At 57.1% G+C, this 16,494-nt stretch overlaps 1 protein-coding gene across 2 annotated transcripts; it reads left to right on the forward strand.

Moving 5' to 3' along the window:
- Positions 1 to 3,778: 3,778 nt before the first annotated feature.
- Positions 3,779 to 16,170, forward strand: UNC45A (unc-45 myosin chaperone A). 2 transcript variants are annotated; one of them, XM_061595030.1, is made up of 21 exons: positions 3,779 to 3,862; positions 3,985 to 4,174; positions 4,465 to 4,635; positions 5,459 to 5,495; positions 5,584 to 5,759; positions 5,934 to 6,026; positions 8,721 to 8,888; positions 9,639 to 9,807; positions 10,346 to 10,516; positions 10,621 to 10,792; positions 11,013 to 11,313; positions 11,486 to 11,580; positions 11,892 to 12,033; positions 12,683 to 12,823; positions 13,083 to 13,210; positions 14,054 to 14,120; positions 14,247 to 14,360; positions 14,552 to 14,667; positions 14,823 to 14,940; positions 15,028 to 15,183; positions 15,334 to 16,170. In XM_061595030.1, the coding sequence occupies exons 2-21, from the start codon at positions 4,043 to 4,045 to the stop codon at positions 15,607 to 15,609; spliced, it is 2,943 nt and encodes a 980-aa protein (XP_061451014.1). In that variant the 5' UTR covers positions 3,779 to 3,862; positions 3,985 to 4,042; the 3' UTR covers positions 15,610 to 16,170. The 2 variants fall into 2 exon arrangements, with proteins under 2 accessions (XP_061451014.1, XP_061451015.1); XM_061595031.1 differs by lacking the exons at positions 3,779 to 3,862; positions 3,985 to 4,174 and adding an exon at positions 4,254 to 4,360.
- The last annotated feature ends 324 nt before the right edge of the window (positions 16,171 to 16,494 follow it).

Raw genomic sequence — 16,494 nt, forward strand, 5'->3', positions numbered from 1 at the left:
CCTCGATCATGGCTTCTTGCTGCCCAACGGGACAATGGCTGTAACGCTGCACTGGCACCAGGAGAGGAGCGAGAGGAAGGGGCATCTGCGTGTGAGGAAAGGCCTCCACCTGGACACGGTGCGTGGCTTGTGGGGCGACGCGTGGGGCAGGCAGAAGGAAGGCCAGAGCCAGATTCTACTATCTGCAGAGACCCTGGCCAGGAGGAGGGTAACCCAAGCCACCCCTTCCCATGGAGCTGATTGTGCTGCAAGAAACAGGCCTGCAGAGGCGTGACAAAACTGGCAGCCCCGAAGAAAGGGATGGGGGTGGGATGCAGCCCCTGGCTGGGTGAATCGGCACTCCTGCAAGGGGTCACCCTGTGGGGAGCTGCCTGGGCCCTGCCCTTGCCAAAGGCAATGCATGCCCAAGTGCAGTGATCTCCCAGAAGGGGGGGCAGGGCTAAGGAGGCTCTCCTGAGCTGGCTGGAGCGCCTGGCAAGTAGCCAGCCTCTCCTTGCAGGGCAGAGCCTGGCAGACTGGCGCCTCTTCTCTCTCAGGCCCAGCGGTCAGTGGATGGTTGAGAACCAGGAGGAGCTGCCCACGCCTTGCAGATTCTCTTGCAGGGTGAAAGAAACCACACTCCCCCCTTTACCCCCAAAACTCCTAGTATGAGGAGCTCTCCACCTGAGGAGTGGGTGCGGTTTCACTTCTTCTAGAAAACGAAATGAAACAGCATTAGCTCTTGGTGAAGCTGGGACCTCCAAGTTAGGCGGCCACCTTTGGGGACGGGGGAGTTCACAGTGTTTCATGAGGCTTTCTGCGCCCTCAACAGGGAGGGACCATCACTCGGTGGCAGAGCACACTTTGTGTCTTCAGCTTTTCCTTTTCTAAAGGATCAAACAGCAGGCGATGAGCAGGTAATTTTGTAAAGTCAGACAAAGAGTAGTTTGGAACTATAGCAGGACGTAGAGGCAACCTTGTGCAAGCACTTCTGCAAGTAATGTGGCCTATGGAGAGAAGAATCAAACTGTGAAGTCCTGACTACAAATAGTTCTAAAAGGACTATCGTGTCAGCTTTACAAACTGATTATGGCACTCTGCTACCCATCAGGGTCAATGGGAAATGGATCTGGGCATAAGCACTTCATATGCACGATCGCTTATATAGCCCCAAACTGTAGTGGGTTTGAATCTTAGAGGCAGGGGGAGGGGGAGAGGGAGGCAGGGGATCTAACGAAGCAGTTTCTGCAATGGAACTTACCCTCCCTCTCCTCTTGTGCCCCCCCAAATCTTTTCCTGAGGGTTGGGGGGGCTCCAGTGGGCGAGGAAGCCACTGCACAACCAGAAGTCCTTGCGCTAACAAAGCTTTGTTGGACACAACCCTACAGAATTAGCTAGGAACACTGCTGGAGGCAATGAGAGAAGTGATGATCTCTTGTCCATATTTACTGAAAATGTCCAATATTGTGACATTTTTGGACATAAAATGTTGGGTCAAATTGGAGAAGCGCCTGGATGGAGAATCCACTCTTCTTCAGTTATGGAAGTTGTGGTGCAAATGATTGTTCCTCTTTGAACAGCTGCAAAACTGATGGCTTGCACGTAAGCAGGAAATGCGTTGCATAGCCTTGATGTCTATTGTTAACAGAGGTTATGTAGGGCCTTTACTCCGATTAAGTTGACTCAGAAGTGAGGTCCGTTGCCAAGTGGCAAATCACCTGCTTTGTGCACAGACAGTCCCAGGTTGAATCCCTGGTAGCATCTCCAGAAAATGTTTACAGCTTGGAGGCCCAATGACAGTCACCATAAACAGGGTGTGATGAGCCCCAATGGCCCGGTTCAATAAATGGCAGCATCATAGGTTAAGCAAGCCATTTGGCAGGTCAGAAGCATTATGAGGAAAAGTTCAGGTGACATCTGTCACAATAGTGGCCTCCCTGGAAAGGATGGGACAACTCAAGGTCTCTGTGAGGGTCACAAGGCTGAAGTAACTCTTCTTGTGGCTTCTGCCCTCCAGCACAGCAAGAAAAGACACATCTCCCCACATCTGGGTAGATCCAGGCAACACATGCGCCCCTCCCCCCCCCCCGGATGTCACAGAAGCAAGCAAGGACGCTGTGACTTTTATAAAGGCAAACGCAAGCTTTTGTGGGCTATAGCCTGTCAATATTATCTGGCGCAATGGGCTCCTGCCCAGTAAAACCTCTCACCACAGGATAAGAAGTGCTACCAGATTCTTGGCTGTTTGCTTTGTAGCCTCCCCCCACCCTGCTTCCTGCAGTCTGGGATGCTGTCCTGACAGAGCTTGTCTGTCCCTCCTGATGCTGAACACGGCAGGTGCCTGGACCCTCGAGGTAAGGAGGCGGCAGTGGGCCTCAAGGCCAGTAGTGGCTATGGAAGCACCCCAGGGCCTTTCACCTATGCTGAGCAGCCCATCGGGCAGATTCCTTTCTCTCCACACTGCCCCCTCCCACAACACTTGCCCCACCAGGGCAGAACATGGACCCCATTAGCAAGGCCCCTTCCGTAATGGATCCTTCCCCACCCCCAGCTTGGCAGGGTCCCTGTGGAGGCAAGCCGTTAAGTGCAGCCGGGCCTAATAGCGCAGGGAGGTGCTTGATGGTGCCCGGTAATGGATGTGGGAGCCAGTTAGGTCGGTGTGGTTTCCCTCCCCAGGAGGAGACAGCCAGAGCTGCCTCAGCCCTCACTGCTGCTGCTGGGAAGATGCTGCTGTTGCACTGCCTGCTGCTGCTGCCGACCTTCCTCACAACAGGTAAGGTCCCTCCTCTCCTTCCCCACTGGCCCCTGCCACCCAGGTGCTCCAGCCTGCAGGCCAGACAACCCCCTCCACACCCTCTGAAGCGGTATTCTTGCCTCTTGCCCTTACAGGGGCTCACCAGCCCACCAGCACTGCTGCACTTTGCTTCAAGCAGGACTGTCGCTCTCAGGTGCTTCCAGGCCTGGCCCTGAGCTAAGCCCTGTTTGCAGGGAGCGATGTGCTCTGGGTTGCCTTGTCAGCTGAAGCAGGGAAGCTGGCCAGCAGCTATGCATGTTGACAAGCAGCCGTGGGCTGTGCTGGTCAGCATGCCAGTCCGGTCCCTCTGGTTGCGTTCAAGGCCAGTTTGCCTGCTGGTGCTGAGCTTCCAGAGTTGCCCAGTCCAGATGAGGGCAACCTTCTGCCCCAAGGACAACTTTACCAGGCAGACTTTTGTGCCCCATAGTGCCTCATCTGTCTGATGGGAATGGGTACTCCCAAAATCATTTGGCTGGCATCCCTTCCCACGGAGCTGGATGCTTTCTGTCATTCTCTTTACTCTGCACAGGAAAGTTCCAGGTTGTTTGAGGTCTGGCACAGCTCAGTGCAGGAAGTGCTTCCCATCCCGTCCCTTCCCTTCCCCCGCCGGGTTGGGGCTTTGCAGCCTCATCTGAAGCTCAGATCGCTTCAGTGGTATTTACTACCAGCCCATCATAGCCACGGTCACGAGGTGCTGCTGAGATGGGTCCTGCACTTCGCTGGCCCGTGTCCTGGGGGAGGGGGGAATGCCCTCCGGTGATCCTTCAGTGGAGTGGGGGAGAATCCTTCCTCTTCGCACGATTCGACGGGGAGCTCCAGCAGCGAGGGCGCCTCCAGCCTTTGCTCTGATCGGCTCCCGGGGCCGCCTTGCCTCCTTTCAGCTTCGTCCCCAAACGAGCACCTCTGCGAAGGCTACTTGGGCCCCGACGGGCGGCACCACGCCGGCTTCTACTGCCCCCGCCTCACCGACCCCCCGGCCCAAGCTTACTGCTGCCCGCCCTCTGGGGACCGCGGCCTCAAGTCCTGCTGCCCGCGGCCCGAGTTCGAGAGGCTCCGCGGCGGCGGGAATGCCTCATCACCTGCGCCCCGGTGAGCTGCACTCGGAGGGAGAGACCGGGGTGGGCGGCGGCGAGTTGGGGTCGCTCGGCTCGTTCAGCGCCAGCCGCCGCCGCCGCCGCACCGCTGAGCCCGCTTCCGCTTCCCCGCTGCAGGAGCCCACTGGTGCCGCTGCTGGGCGTGGGGCTCTACGGCTGCCTCGTCTTGGCGCTCATGACCGTCGACTTCCTGCACTTCTACCGGCTTAACCAGCGCCGCTCCCATCGCCTCCTCCGGCCGCGATTCCTCGGGACATGTCCCTGCGCCGCCCCCGGCCAGCATGGGCCCCCGAGGGGCGGCAGAAAGGCAAGGCACGGCGCGGGGGGAGGGCGGGACAGCAGGGGGGCAGGTCAAGCAGCTCCGGCTGCGAGGGGAGGGACGGGGCGAGAGCGACGGGGGCGGTCCCGGCCCAGCCCAGGGCACGTGGCCCTCCTGGGAAGGGGCTGGCGCGCCCGCAAGACGTCAGTGGAGCGCGCCATGGAGGAGAAGCCGGTGAGTGGGGCGGTGGGAGCCGAGCAGAGGCCCCCGGGGGGGAGGAGGGAATAGCCGGCCGACCCCCCTTCGCCTCTCTCTGATCCCCCAACCCCTCTTCGCAGGTTCCGGAGCTCCGCCGGGAGGGCAACGAGCTGTTCCAGGCGGGCCGCTACGAGGAGGCGCTGGCCATTTACACGCGGGCGCTGAGCCTCTGCCCGCTCGAGGATGCCGTCGAGCCCAGCCCGCACCGCGCCGTCCTCCACCGCAACCGCGCCGCCTGCCACCTCAAGCTCGTGAGTCGGAGGGGGGTCGGGGGTCTCCCGAGCTCCACTTGGCCGGGGGGGGCGTGACTCACGCCCGCTCGCTCGCGGGGAAGGGCCGGCCTCGCTCAGGCCCCGGGTTCAGGCCGCCAGTCTCGAGACGGATTGCTGCCGGTCAGTGCAGGCCCTGCCGAGTGGTGGGGCAGCGGCCCGGCTGGTATAAGGGAGCTTCTGGCGCTCTTAATGGTGATATGGGGAACTTGAGGGGAAGTTTAAACAGCTCAAAGGAGTTTAGTACTGATGGGGGGGATTGGGGAAACGGAGCTCCCCCGTGTCAGAAGAACTTCCGGAAATGTTGCACCTCTTATTTTGAGCACTGCTTTGTTCCCTCCAGGTGGGCCACCCAAAGGCCTGAGAGCAGAGTGGAGCAGGGCCCAAGGTGGGGGTGACAGCGGCCGGTACTCCTTGCTCTGCAGCCCCTTGGAAGCTGTGATGCCCTTCAGTGAATCCAAGGAGAGGCCCCCACCTGGGGAGCTCTCCTGGTATGAGCGGCTGAGGCACCTGGAAGCCAGTGGCCACAAAAGAGGGAGAGGCTGACCTGACCCTTCCCCTGTCCTCTCTTCCCCTGGCTCTCCTGCTGTGATGTGCAGAGAATCTGGGCTTCACTCGCTGCGATCTGGCCGGCAGTCCCCAGAAAGGCTTTCAGGGCTGCCGCTGTCAACCGCTTGGGGGAACCTGAGGTTGTTACGGGTCTTCCTTGGGAGGGGCAGGAGCTCTTTTCCCTCTCCTTAGTCCTTTCTCCGGCAGGCAGATGGGACCCCAGCCCTGCCTCTCTCATGGTCTGTTTCTTTTGCAGGAGGACTATTTCCAAGCAGAACGGGATGCCTCCAAAGGTGAGCCAGGGGGCCTGTTCTCCTTCTAGAGCCTCTTTCTTGGCAGAAGGTCCGTTGCCGCCTCTTATGTTTTCCTGCCTCTTCACAGCTATAGAAGCTGACGGGCGTGATGTGAAGAGCCTCTTCCGTCGCAGCCAAGCCCTTCAGAAGCTGGGCCGCCTCGACCAGGCTGTCCTAGATCTGCAGAGGTGTGTCAGTTTGGAGCCCAAGAACAAGGCCTTCCAGGAGGCTCTGCGCAATCTTGGCAGCAGCATGCATGAGAAGGTAAGGGGGCAGCGGCCAGGCCAGGCCCCTCCCTCGTGCTCCTGGCTGAGGGGCCGTCTCGCTGTCTACCCAGGATTCTCAGCTTCAGCTCTCCATTGGGCTACTGAAGGCCCTTTGGTGGACTTGGCCCTGAGCATGTAGTCTGGTCTCTCACCAAATGCCTGTTTGTCTCAGATGACAGCCATGTCCTGCACCGATTCCAAAGTGGAGCAGATGTTTAAATTGCTGCTGGATGCTGAAGAAAAAGATCTGGACAAGAAGCAAAAGGTAGTCCTCTGGCAGGGAAGCCAGGAGGTGTGGCTTGCCTTGAGGAAGAGCGGGGGCAGGGTGCGCTGCCAGTGGACGTGTACTGGGCATGTGTGGAATTAGGCAGCTGGAAGACCATAGAATAAGTAGAGCTGGGAGGGACCAGTAAGGCCCATGAGAGTGCAGGAATCAGGTACTTGAAGATTGCTGTTCTCTCTCCCCTCAGTCTTCTATTCTCAAGGCTAAACATGCCCAGTTTTTTCAGCCTTTCCTCATAGGGCTTTGTTTCCAGTCCCCTGATCATCCTCGTTGCCCTTCTCTGAACCTGGTTCAATTTGTCTGCATCCTTGTTAAAGAGCGGTGTCTGGACACAGTATTCAAGATGAGGCCTAACCACTGCCGAATAGAGGGGAACTAATAATTCATGCAATGTGGAAACTATGCTTCTGTTAATGCAGCCTAAAATAGTATTTGCCTTTTTTGCACCTACATCGCACTGTTGGCTCATGTTCACCTTGTGATCAACAACAATTCCAAGATCTTTGTTGTATAAAGTATTGCTGAGCCTAGTATCCCACATCTTATAACTGTGTGTTTGGTTTCCTTTTCCTAGGCATAGAACTTTGCACTTATCCCTGTGAAATTTCATTATGTTTTTTTCAGCCCAATGCTCCAGCATATCAAGATCCCTTAGAATTTTGTTTCGGTTCTTCAGGGTATTAGCTGTCCATCCCAATTTTGTACCATCTGCAAATTTGATAAGCATTTTCTTCACCTCCTTATCCAAGTTATTTTTAAAAAAAGCTGAAGAGTGCTGGGCCCAGGATCAAGCCCTGCAGTACCCCACTTATTACCTTCCCCCACTTTGAGAAAGAACCATTGATGAGCACTCTTTGAGTACGATTCTGGAGCCAGCTGTGGATCCACCTGATAGTTGTTCCAACCAGCCTTCATCTAGCTAGCTTGTTAATCAGAATATCATGGGGCACTTTGTCAAAAGCTTTGCTGAAGTCAAGATATATTATGACCATAGCATTCCCACGTTCTACAAAGGAGGTTACCCAATGAAAAAACGAGTAAGTTTAGTCTGGCAGGATTTGTTCTTGACAAATCCATGTTGGCTTCTCGTAATTCCTGCATTGTTTTTAAAGTGCTCCAGAATTTTCCAAGGGATTGATGTCGTGCTGACTGGTCTATGCTTCCCAGGTTCCTCCTCCTTGCACTTTTTGAAGATCGGGACAACATTATTCTCCTGCAGTACTTCATTTACCCTCCATGAGTTCGCAAATATTAGACAGTGGTTCTGAGAGTTCTTCAGCCAGTTCCTTCAATAATCTAGGATACAGTTCATTGGGCCCTGCCAATTTGAACTCATTCAAAGTGATTAGGTATTCCTTGACCATTTGTCTATCATTCTCAAGCTGAAATCCTGACCCTTCAATTTCATGTTTCCCAGGAGGGTCATAGACCTTATTTTGGGAGAAGACTGAGCCAAAGTAGGAATTGAGCACTTCTGCCTTTTTTTGTCATCTGTTATCATTTTGCCATCCTCATTGAGTAGCTGTACCATCGTTGGTTTTTCTCTGTCTTTTACTATGGACATACCTGAAGAAAGCTTTTTCGTTGCTTTTGGTGTGTCTCTCCAACCTCAACTTATTCTCAGCTTTAGCCTTCCTGACACCATCCCTGCAATTCCGTGATACCTGCCTGTACTCTTCCTTTGTGGCCTGGCCTTCCTTCCACTTCCTCTATGTGTCATTTTTTGTTTTCAGGTCATATCTAAGCTTTTTGTGAAGCCACCTATGCTGCTTTCACCATCTTCTCACTTTTTTCGTTGTTGGAATTGTTTTTGGTGCCAAAAAGCTGTCTTGGCAAAAGCCAGGAGGAGGATAGAGGTTTTACAGGATTGTCAGGTGGGAGGGAGGGAGGTGCATTGGGTCCTTGTATAGCAACTTCCTTATCCATGACTTGCAAAACCAGAATGTATTAGGCAGGTACTTTAATTTGTGAAATTAACACTGCAAGTCTCAATCCAGCCTGGTCTGTGTTGGAATTGCTTTTTAATGCATTTTTAAAGCTTTTTTTAAAAAAGATGTTTTCAAATATGTTTTGTTCTAATATGTTTTTTAAGGAAGTTTTAATATATTTTAAGGTCTGTTTTTATGATGTTTTAGAGTGTTTCTGGTGCTTTCGTTTGCCGCTCTGGGTTCCTTCTGGGAGGAAGGGTGGGATATAAATCTAATAAACAAATAAATCCATCCATTTGGGCTGTGGGGGGGTGACTCTGTGCAGAGTGTATTCAGCCTCATGGTCAGGGCAATGATGTCAGGGTGTGATGTTTTAGGGCTTCTGCTCTGTGTCCTTCTGTGGGAACCCAGAAGAGCAGAGATGGAGGCTCCATCTCCCATCAGCCCCAGGAGCCAGCATGGCCAATGGTCAGGGATGGTGGTGATGGGAGTTGTAGTCTAGCAACACCTGGAGGGTTGCAGCAGATTCCCCAAGCCTGCTCAAGACGCAGCTCTCCACCCCCAAGACTGGAGCCCCCAATCCATCAAGTGAGGGGAGGGCACTTGGCTTCTTGTGGGCCAGGACCCCCAGAGATCTTCAGCAGCCAGTGCTGGCCGTGCCTCCCACTTCGGCCGCGTGTGGCCCTCTCTGGGGGGGAGCGAGTGAGGGGCGCCCATTGCTAGGCTGAGTGCCGCTTCTCCTGGCCAGGCAGCTCAGAATTTGATCGTTCTGGCTCGAGAGGAACCTGGTGCTGAGAAGATTTTCCAGAGCGACGGGGTGCGCCTCTTGCTGCAGCTGCTCGATACGAGCCGGGTGGATATGGTGCTGGCAGCCGTGCGGACTCTCACAGGCCTTTGCAACGGGCATCGTTCTCGGGTAAGGGCATGTTTATCGAGGCCGATGGCTTGTTGTCCTCTCTGCTTTTGGTAACTAGCGAGGCCTGTTTGTTGGCAAGTCACACATGCGGCTGTCTTCTGTTAGAGCTGCTTGAGCCACGTCTTGTTCAGGGGTTGACAAATTTGGGGTGGCCTTGGTAGCCAACTAAAGATGTTAATGCCCAGACTTGGCTCTTCTCCAACGGGTGGGTGGGGGGAGGAAATGCCGCAGGAGGCCAGGGGTGAGCTAGATTGCCTCTCCTGTCCTCCTCCAGCACAGAGCCAGGGCGGGGCAGCAGAGGTGTGTGGTCTTTCTCTGCCTCTGGTTGGCTGCAGCCCCATCTGCTGGACAGGCAGAGAGACAGACCTCCACCCGTGTTTGGGGAAGGGGTCCCCCCAGTGCCTGTGTTGGGAGGAAGCCTCAGGCTCATTTCATTTGTTGGAGTCTGGCTGATCTCTTGCTGCTGCAAAGGGTAAGCGAGATTGTTGGCTCCTGATGTAGTGCGTGGTCCAAGGTGGCTTGGATACGGTGGCAGCATCAAAAACAAACCCTCAACTCTGTCTGCTTGGCTAAGTGTACGGGTGCCAGGAGTTCCTGCTGACAAACCACGGTGGCACTGATGGCGCTGCCTGCCTGACAGGTCTCCTCTTTTGCTCCTGGGGGGTGGGGAGCAGGGTGGTTCTCCAGAGAGGGTGGCCAGACGGGCCTGGATTTCCCCCCGAGTCTCAATAGATGGTGCCCTTCTTGCAGACAGCCGTGATCCTGGCTGAGCTGGGGGCTCAGCGCCTCTTTGCTGTGCTGGAGATGGAGGATGAGCAGGTCTCACTGGCCACCTACAGCCTGCTGCAGGTCGTGTTTGATGCCTTGAAGGAGGGGCTGCAGAGGGATGTGCGTGGCAAGGAGGAAGCCTTGGTGTTGGGTGAGTCTTCTTGTTTTGAAGGCTCTGAGGGCGTGGAGATACCCTGTCAGCCCTGAGATGCAGGCTCTCTTGGGCACCCTCCTGGCCTGTGAGAGAAGCCCCCCAGCTCCATCTGGATTTTAGAGCTCCCTGTGGGCTACTCCTGGTTTCTCAGTGCTTGCATCCTCGCAAGCTAGGAAGGGGCATGAGTGTTGCTTGCGTTTCTGAGCTCTGCCGCAGAAGTGTTGCCTTGACTGCCTTTTTATTGTGGTGTTTAATCATCTGAATGCCTCTGTAGGATCCTGGTGGCTTCCCATCTAGCTATGTACTTCTGGAGCCCTCATGCCTCCCACCCCACTTGTCTTGACACCCTCTCCAAAGGCAACCAGGCCTTCACCAGCAGTCATTCTGGCAAAACCTGGGCTCAGCATCCACTTTGGGGGATGGTTTGTGCCAGGCTGGTCTTTGTATGCTCGCGCTGTGGGTGGGGCTCAGCCACGGACGCCGGCCTGAGGCAGAACAGGCTCAGGCCCCCTTGACTTCGGTCCTACTCTTGCAGATACATCCAAAGAGCTGAAATCGGTGCTCAAGCAGCTACTGGAGGCCCTGACACGGGGCAGCATGTCCGCCTACGGCCGGGACAGCATCCTCAACTTGCTGATCAGCGTGGTGCCCCGGAAGTCACTGCAGGACCCCAACAACTGCCTAACCCTCTGGGTCATTGACCAGGGTAAGAATATCCCGTTCCTGGGCCCTTCCTCCTGCTCCTGCCTCTTGCCCATCCTGGGAAGCCTCTTCCCAGCCTCAAGGAGCACCGGTGTGTGTCCTTGTCAGGTCTCAAGGAGATCCTGGAGGTGGGGGGCACAGTGAGCCACAGTCCCGGGGGCCTGCGTGTAACAGAGAACACCCACATGAGCGCCGCCGTCCTTCTCAGCAAGCTCTATGGGGACTTGAAGTGTGACGGAGAGCGGGAGAATTTCCACCGGCTCTGCGAGGACTACGTCAGGTAGGCCCGGGAGTGACTTTGGGGCTGGCCCCTGGTTCTGGCGGGGGGGGCAGATGGGGGTGAATGTGAACGTTCCGTTGTGAGCTTTGTGGCCAGCAGTGGGGCAGAGCTCAAGCCATTTGTTGATCTGGGGTTAGAGGCTCTTGCTTGATGTTCCGGCTCTGGAGTGCCTCTAGGTGTGCCCTTGCTTGGGATGGGCTGTGCTTCCTTCTTCTTCCAGGGGCTGGTTCCAGGACCACGGTGTGCCTGGGAAGCTGCGGGCCATCCAGACGGCGTCGTGCCTCCTGCAAGGCCCCTTGGAGGCTGGGAATCGGGTGCTGGAGCTCAGCGGCATCCTGGAGAGCATCCTGGCCTTGTGTGCCTCATCACAGGAGGCCGACCAGCTCGTGGCTGTGGAGGCCCTGATCCATGCAGCTGACAAGGCCAAGCGGGCCACCTTCATCACCGCCAATGGTGTGACGCTGCTCAAAGAGATCTATAAGCACAGCGAACGTGACAGCATCCGCATCCGTGCCCTGGTGGTGAGAGGGGGGGGGGGAGAAGGGAGGGTGCTTGGCTGGTTCCGCTCTGCTGTTCCTGCTCTGTCTTCCCTGACTGAGGGGAGGTCTTGGGTCGGACGGAGGCTGCCCAGTGGGGCCATTGGGTGCCTGATCTCCTCCTCCTTACATAGCACGCCATGATTTCTCTTTTCAGGGCCTCTGCAAACTGGGCTCGGCGGGGGGCACAGATTTCAGCATGAAGCAGTTTGCTGAAGGCTCTACCCTGAAGCTGGCCAAGCAGTGCCGAAAGTGAGTGAGCGAGCGCTGTCCTCTTCCCTGGAGGCAGGGGGTACCTCACCAGGGAGGGGAGCCCCTTGTGTGTCGTGGGGGTCTGCCTCCGCCTGGTCCTCCAGCGAGATGAGAGGCTGGCTCTCCTCTTCTTAACACCTTGGGGGCTGATGGCGGAGAAGTCACTTGTCTGCCCATCTGAATAGACACATACTTGTAAGGCATGGGGCGATGTGGCCTGGCAGCTGCCCCTTGTCTGAATGGGGGCCGGGGTGGGGAGGGGCCTCCTGGTGATGCTGCTGCGTGTGCTCTGCTCCTTCCCCGGCTTCCAGGTGGCTGTGCAACGAGGCCATCGATGCTGGCACCCAGTACTGGGCGGCAGAAGGCCTGGCCTTCCTCACCTTGGACGCGGACGTGAAGGAAGAGCTGCTGGAGGACCCGGCCGCTCTGCAGGCTCTCCTCCGGCTGGCGAGGGTAATGTTCTGCTGCGGGGGCAGGGGAGTGGAGCGAGTCCTTGGGCAGCGTTTGCTTCTGTCTTCTTCCAGTCATGGAAGGGGGTCCCCCACCCGCTGTCTGCTAATACTGGGCAGGGTATCCTTAGCAGCTGGCCAAGAGGACAAGGCACGGGCCTAGCCCTCGGTGAGGCAGCTGAGCTTTGCCCCTTCAGACTGCCGCTGAAGGGTCACATGATGGAATTCTCTCCCCCCACCCCCAACAGGTGTGTGGGAGGGAGGGGCTTAGAGCCCTCTACCTTAACATGCTAGTTCTCTGCGTGGGGAAGCACTGGATCCTGTTGGCCCCCACCCACCATGCAGTCCAGGCACAGACTGATTGCCTCGGTGGGGGCCAGCTCCAGGTGGAGGAGCCAGGATCTAAGGTGCGCAGAGCCAACTTGCTTAGGGCTTTGAAGCCCACACCAGCCTGGAGACCCTGTTCTGGTGCATGGGCACCTGCTGCTCCCGGTGCCCCCCTCTGGGTGGGCTGCGTCGACTGACACTTCTGGACAGTATTTAAAGGCAGACGCAGTAGGTCCACCTGGCAACCATCCAGTCTTGGGGCTAGAAAGGCACATGTGATGGCTTGTGGAGGTACTGACCGGTACCACCTTCTTTTCCCCCCGCAGTCAGAGAACCGGAGCGTCCTCTTTGCTGTGGCCTCCACGCTGGTGAACTGCACCAGCAGCTACGACCAAGAAGAGCCCGATCCCCAGATGGTGGAGCTTGCCAAGTATGCAAAGCAGCACATTCCTGAGAAGCACCCAAAGGTGAGAGGGAGCGGAGGGGCTGGGGGTGTGGCCAGGACCGGCTCCCGCTCTCCACTGCCAGCTGCCTCCCCAAGCCTTGCTTCTCAGGTGTTGGGGAGCTGAGACCAGAGTGGGAAGCCTTTGGAAGTTTGGCTGCTGTAAAGGCAAAAAATCTTGTGTGGGATGCTGGAGAGAGAGACTGAGAGGACACATGGAGCAAACAGGCAGGCGCTGCGCATCCCACAGAACGCCCGCCCTCAGCCCTTCTCTCACTGCACAGGACAAGCCGGAGTTTGTGCGCCGGCGTATGCGGAAGCTGCTGGCTGCTGGCGTGGTGTCGGCACTCACCTGCATGGTGAAGAGCGAGCCGCTCTCCCTGAGTCCTGCCTGCCGTGAGTTGATTTCCAGGTGAGGCTGGCAGAGACTTTCCTGATTGATTAATGGTTGCCTTTATATCCCACCTTTCTTCCAAAGAGCTCAAGGTGGTGTACAAATGTGGTCTCCTCCTCCTGGTTTTTTTCTCACAACAACCCTGTGAGGTAGGCTAGGCTGAGAGGCAGGGACTGGCCAAAGGACACCCAGTGAGCTTCCTGGCCGAGTGGGGATTTGAACCCAGGTCTCCCAGGACATTATCCAACACTAGCCGCTTCACCTGCATTGGCTGTCTCTCGATTGATCCCCAATTGCCTGGCTTTGATCTCTTCAGAGCTCTCCAATAGGGTTGAGCTGGATCTGGATCTTCCAGCCCTTCCCATGATGGTGCAAGAGATCCGTCCACTTGCAGCCCCATAGGACCTCCATGCTTCTAGCTATGTCTTGCCCCAGACACTGTTGATAGAAGGTGGGCCAGGATGAAGGTCTCTGCCTGCGGGAGGTGGTCGTGTGGTGCCCCTGCTGATGAGGTTGCAAGAGCTGGACCCTCCACTCCAAAATGAAGCCAGCCTCTGGGGAAAAGGGCCTGGGAGACAGACACACCCACGCTCTTCCAGAGGACACTGAAATACAAGCACCAGAACAAAACTGCCTAGCCTGAGCTAGCCTTTATATCGGGCCTCTCTAGAGTGGCTGCTCACAGGTGAGACACACACCCCCACATGCTGGTCAGTGGCACGTTACCTGCTTGGCCAAAGAGCTCAGAAAACTCAGTTGAGCCAGGATTACTCCCTGCGCTCACACGTTGGGAGGGGATGAGGGATTTGGGGGCCATTGTGGGGCCCACGCTCCTTAGTGCCTGTTCTCTGTGCCCCACAGGGTTTTCCTGGCTGCCGTAGAAGACGCAGAGGACAGAGGGGCCGTGGTGGCGGCAGGAGGGGGGAAGGTGAGCATTGCACACACTTGCATGTGCAAACACACCCCTACAGAGTGCTTCCATGCCTGGCTGCACCCTGCAGTGCCTTTGACTCCAGGCTGACTCTGCCTGCTCTTTTGCTGTTCCTACCACTAGGCACTCATCCCTTTGGCCCTGGAGGGCACTGAAACAGGGCAGACGAAGGCAGCACAGGCGCTGGCCAAGATAACCATCACCACCGCCCCCGAGATGGCCTTTCCGGGCGAGCGGGTCAGTGCGGAGCGGGGTGTGTGTTTGGGTGGGAGCAAGCACTGTGGAAATGGTGGCGCGTAGAAGTGTCACCCAGAAACGTCTTTGCGGCAGCAGCACAACAAGGCCATTGATGGGGCTGGATTCCCAGCAGTGGCGGCAGCAGCAGCTCCCCTTTCCCCCTCCCTGAGCTTGTCTCCCCTGTTCTGCAGATCTACGAGGTGGTCCGGCCCTTGGTTGGCCTCCTGCACTTGAGCCACACCGCCCTGCAGAATTTTGAGGGGCTGATGGCTCTTACCAATCTGGCTGGGACTAGTGAGCGGCTCAGGTAAGGAGGGAGGGAGGTGGGGAGGGAGGCTGGCCTGATTGTCGCCCCCGACGGCCGGCCATGTTCTTTTGCAGCAGGGCACTGGGAGGGCTGAAGCTGTTGGAGACAGGGCCGCTACCACCGCCTCCTCTTCCTTGTTGCTTCCCCTCCTGCAGGCAGAAGATTGTGAAGGAGAAGGCTGTGCCCATGATCGAAGGCTACATGTTTGAGGAGCACGAGATGATCCGCTTGGCAGCCACCGAGTGCATGTGCAACTTGGCCCTGAGCCCGGAGGTGAGCGGAGCCTGAGCTGCCCAGCTGTGCTTGTATCCAGTCTCAGAGAGCCCCCCTGCAAGCATGCCTCTCCTCTCCTCTCTGCAGGTCGGGGAGCTGTTTCTGGCGGAGGGCACTGACCGGCTCAAGCTGCTGGTTCTGTACAGCGGGGAGGAGGAGGAGCGGCTCCGGAGGGCAGCCTCGGGGACGCTGGCCGTCTTGACGTCGCTGCTGCCGCAGGTCGGCACTCGCATTCCTCAAGTGGTGAGTGGTGCCTGTGTGTGGCCGGGCCAGGAACTGCCCGCTGGGCCTGCTGGCCTTTGGAGGAGGCTGTTGCGGGGCAGAGCAGGGCTGGGCCTTTCCCCATTTGCTGACTGCCCTCCCTGCCTCCCTTCCTCCCTCCCTCTTCCCCAGACGGTCCACTGGCTCGAGATCCTGCAGGCCCTGCTGCTCAGCCCCAGCACCGAGCTCCAGCATCGCGGCGTGGTGGTGGTACGGAACATGGTGGCGGCCAACAAGGAGGTGGCGGAGAAACTGATGGAGAGCGAGACGTTGGAGATCCTGTCTGTCATGGCCAGGGCTGAGGACACGCCCCAGGTGGCCCACATGGCCAAGGAGTGCCTGGTTCAGGCTGTGGCCTATGGCTTGATCAAGCCCAGCTCTGCTGCTGCTGCTGCGGGGGAGAAGTGAGAGCCCGCCTGTCTCCAGCCTGCTTGGACACGCTGCACAGGCACCGGGAGGAGAAATGGGGCTTGCTGGGGGCTGGGAGCAGACAAAGGGAGCTTGCCACAGGCACCTTCAGACCCACGCGGCTTGTGCCACTGTCTCCTGGCACAGCAGGCAGCTCTGGGGGCTCTTCTGCAGCCTCCTGGCTGTCTGTCATCTGGAGAATGAGTGTCTCACTGGGGCGCTGGCTGGTGGGCTGGCTGACCCGGGGCTTGAGCTGCCGGGGCCACTGAGCGGCTTGTGCTGCATGGCTGCCTCTTTCCTTACTGCTGCTGGGAGTCACGGCCTCCCTGTGACGACTCAGTAGATGATCCTCTGCAGGCTGTGGCTCCGGCTCCTGTGGCTTCCTCCCCTACCTGGGGCTAGGGAGGAAACTGTCTTGCGGACAATCTGTTCCATTCCTGCTGGCAAATAGGACCACCCTTATAGTGAGCAAAGATTATACGGGAAACAGTGTATACGGTATGAAATGAATATGGAAATCTATGCAAAACAGGAAAACAAAGTAAATGTCTTTTTCTGTACATCCGTGTCCACTTGGTTAACATAAGGAAATCCCTGCTGCAGCTGGATCAGGCCAAGGGGCCCCACCTAGGCCAGCCTATCCTGTCCTCACAGCGGCCCACCAGATGCCCCAATGGGAAAAGGCCCCCAAGCAGGACCTGAGGGCAAGAGCGGCTTCCAGCAACTGGTATTCAGAAGCAGGCTGTCTCCGATGAGGAGGCAGAGCACAGCCGTTGGGGCTAGTAGCCGTTCATACCATTATCCTCCACGAATTGGTCTCATCCCCTTTTATAGCCATCCAAGTTGGCAGCCATCACATGGGAGCAAATCCCATAGTTTAACTGC

This window comes from Rhineura floridana, chromosome 14 (genome assembly GCF_030035675.1).
Source record: "Rhineura floridana isolate rRhiFlo1 chromosome 14, rRhiFlo1.hap2, whole genome shotgun sequence".
NCBI classification, from domain to species: Eukaryota; Metazoa; Chordata; class Lepidosauria; order Squamata; family Rhineuridae; genus Rhineura; species Rhineura floridana.

What these genes read in the sequence shown, in the direction of transcription:
- UNC45A (XM_061595030.1), top strand. Translation starts at nt 4,043, where the DNA reads ATGACCGTCGACTTCCTGCACTTCTACCGGCTTAACCAGCGCCGCTCC. An exon ending in TCCGCATCCGTGCCCTGGTG is followed by an intron (nt 11,314 to 11,485) that starts GTGAGAGGGGGG and finishes TTCTCTTTTCAG; the next exon opens with GGCCTCTGCAAACTGGGCTC. An exon ending in CTCTCCTCCGGCTGGCGAGG is followed by an intron (nt 12,034 to 12,682) that starts GTAATGTTCTGC and finishes TTCCCCCCGCAG; the next exon opens with TCAGAGAACCGGAGCGTCCT.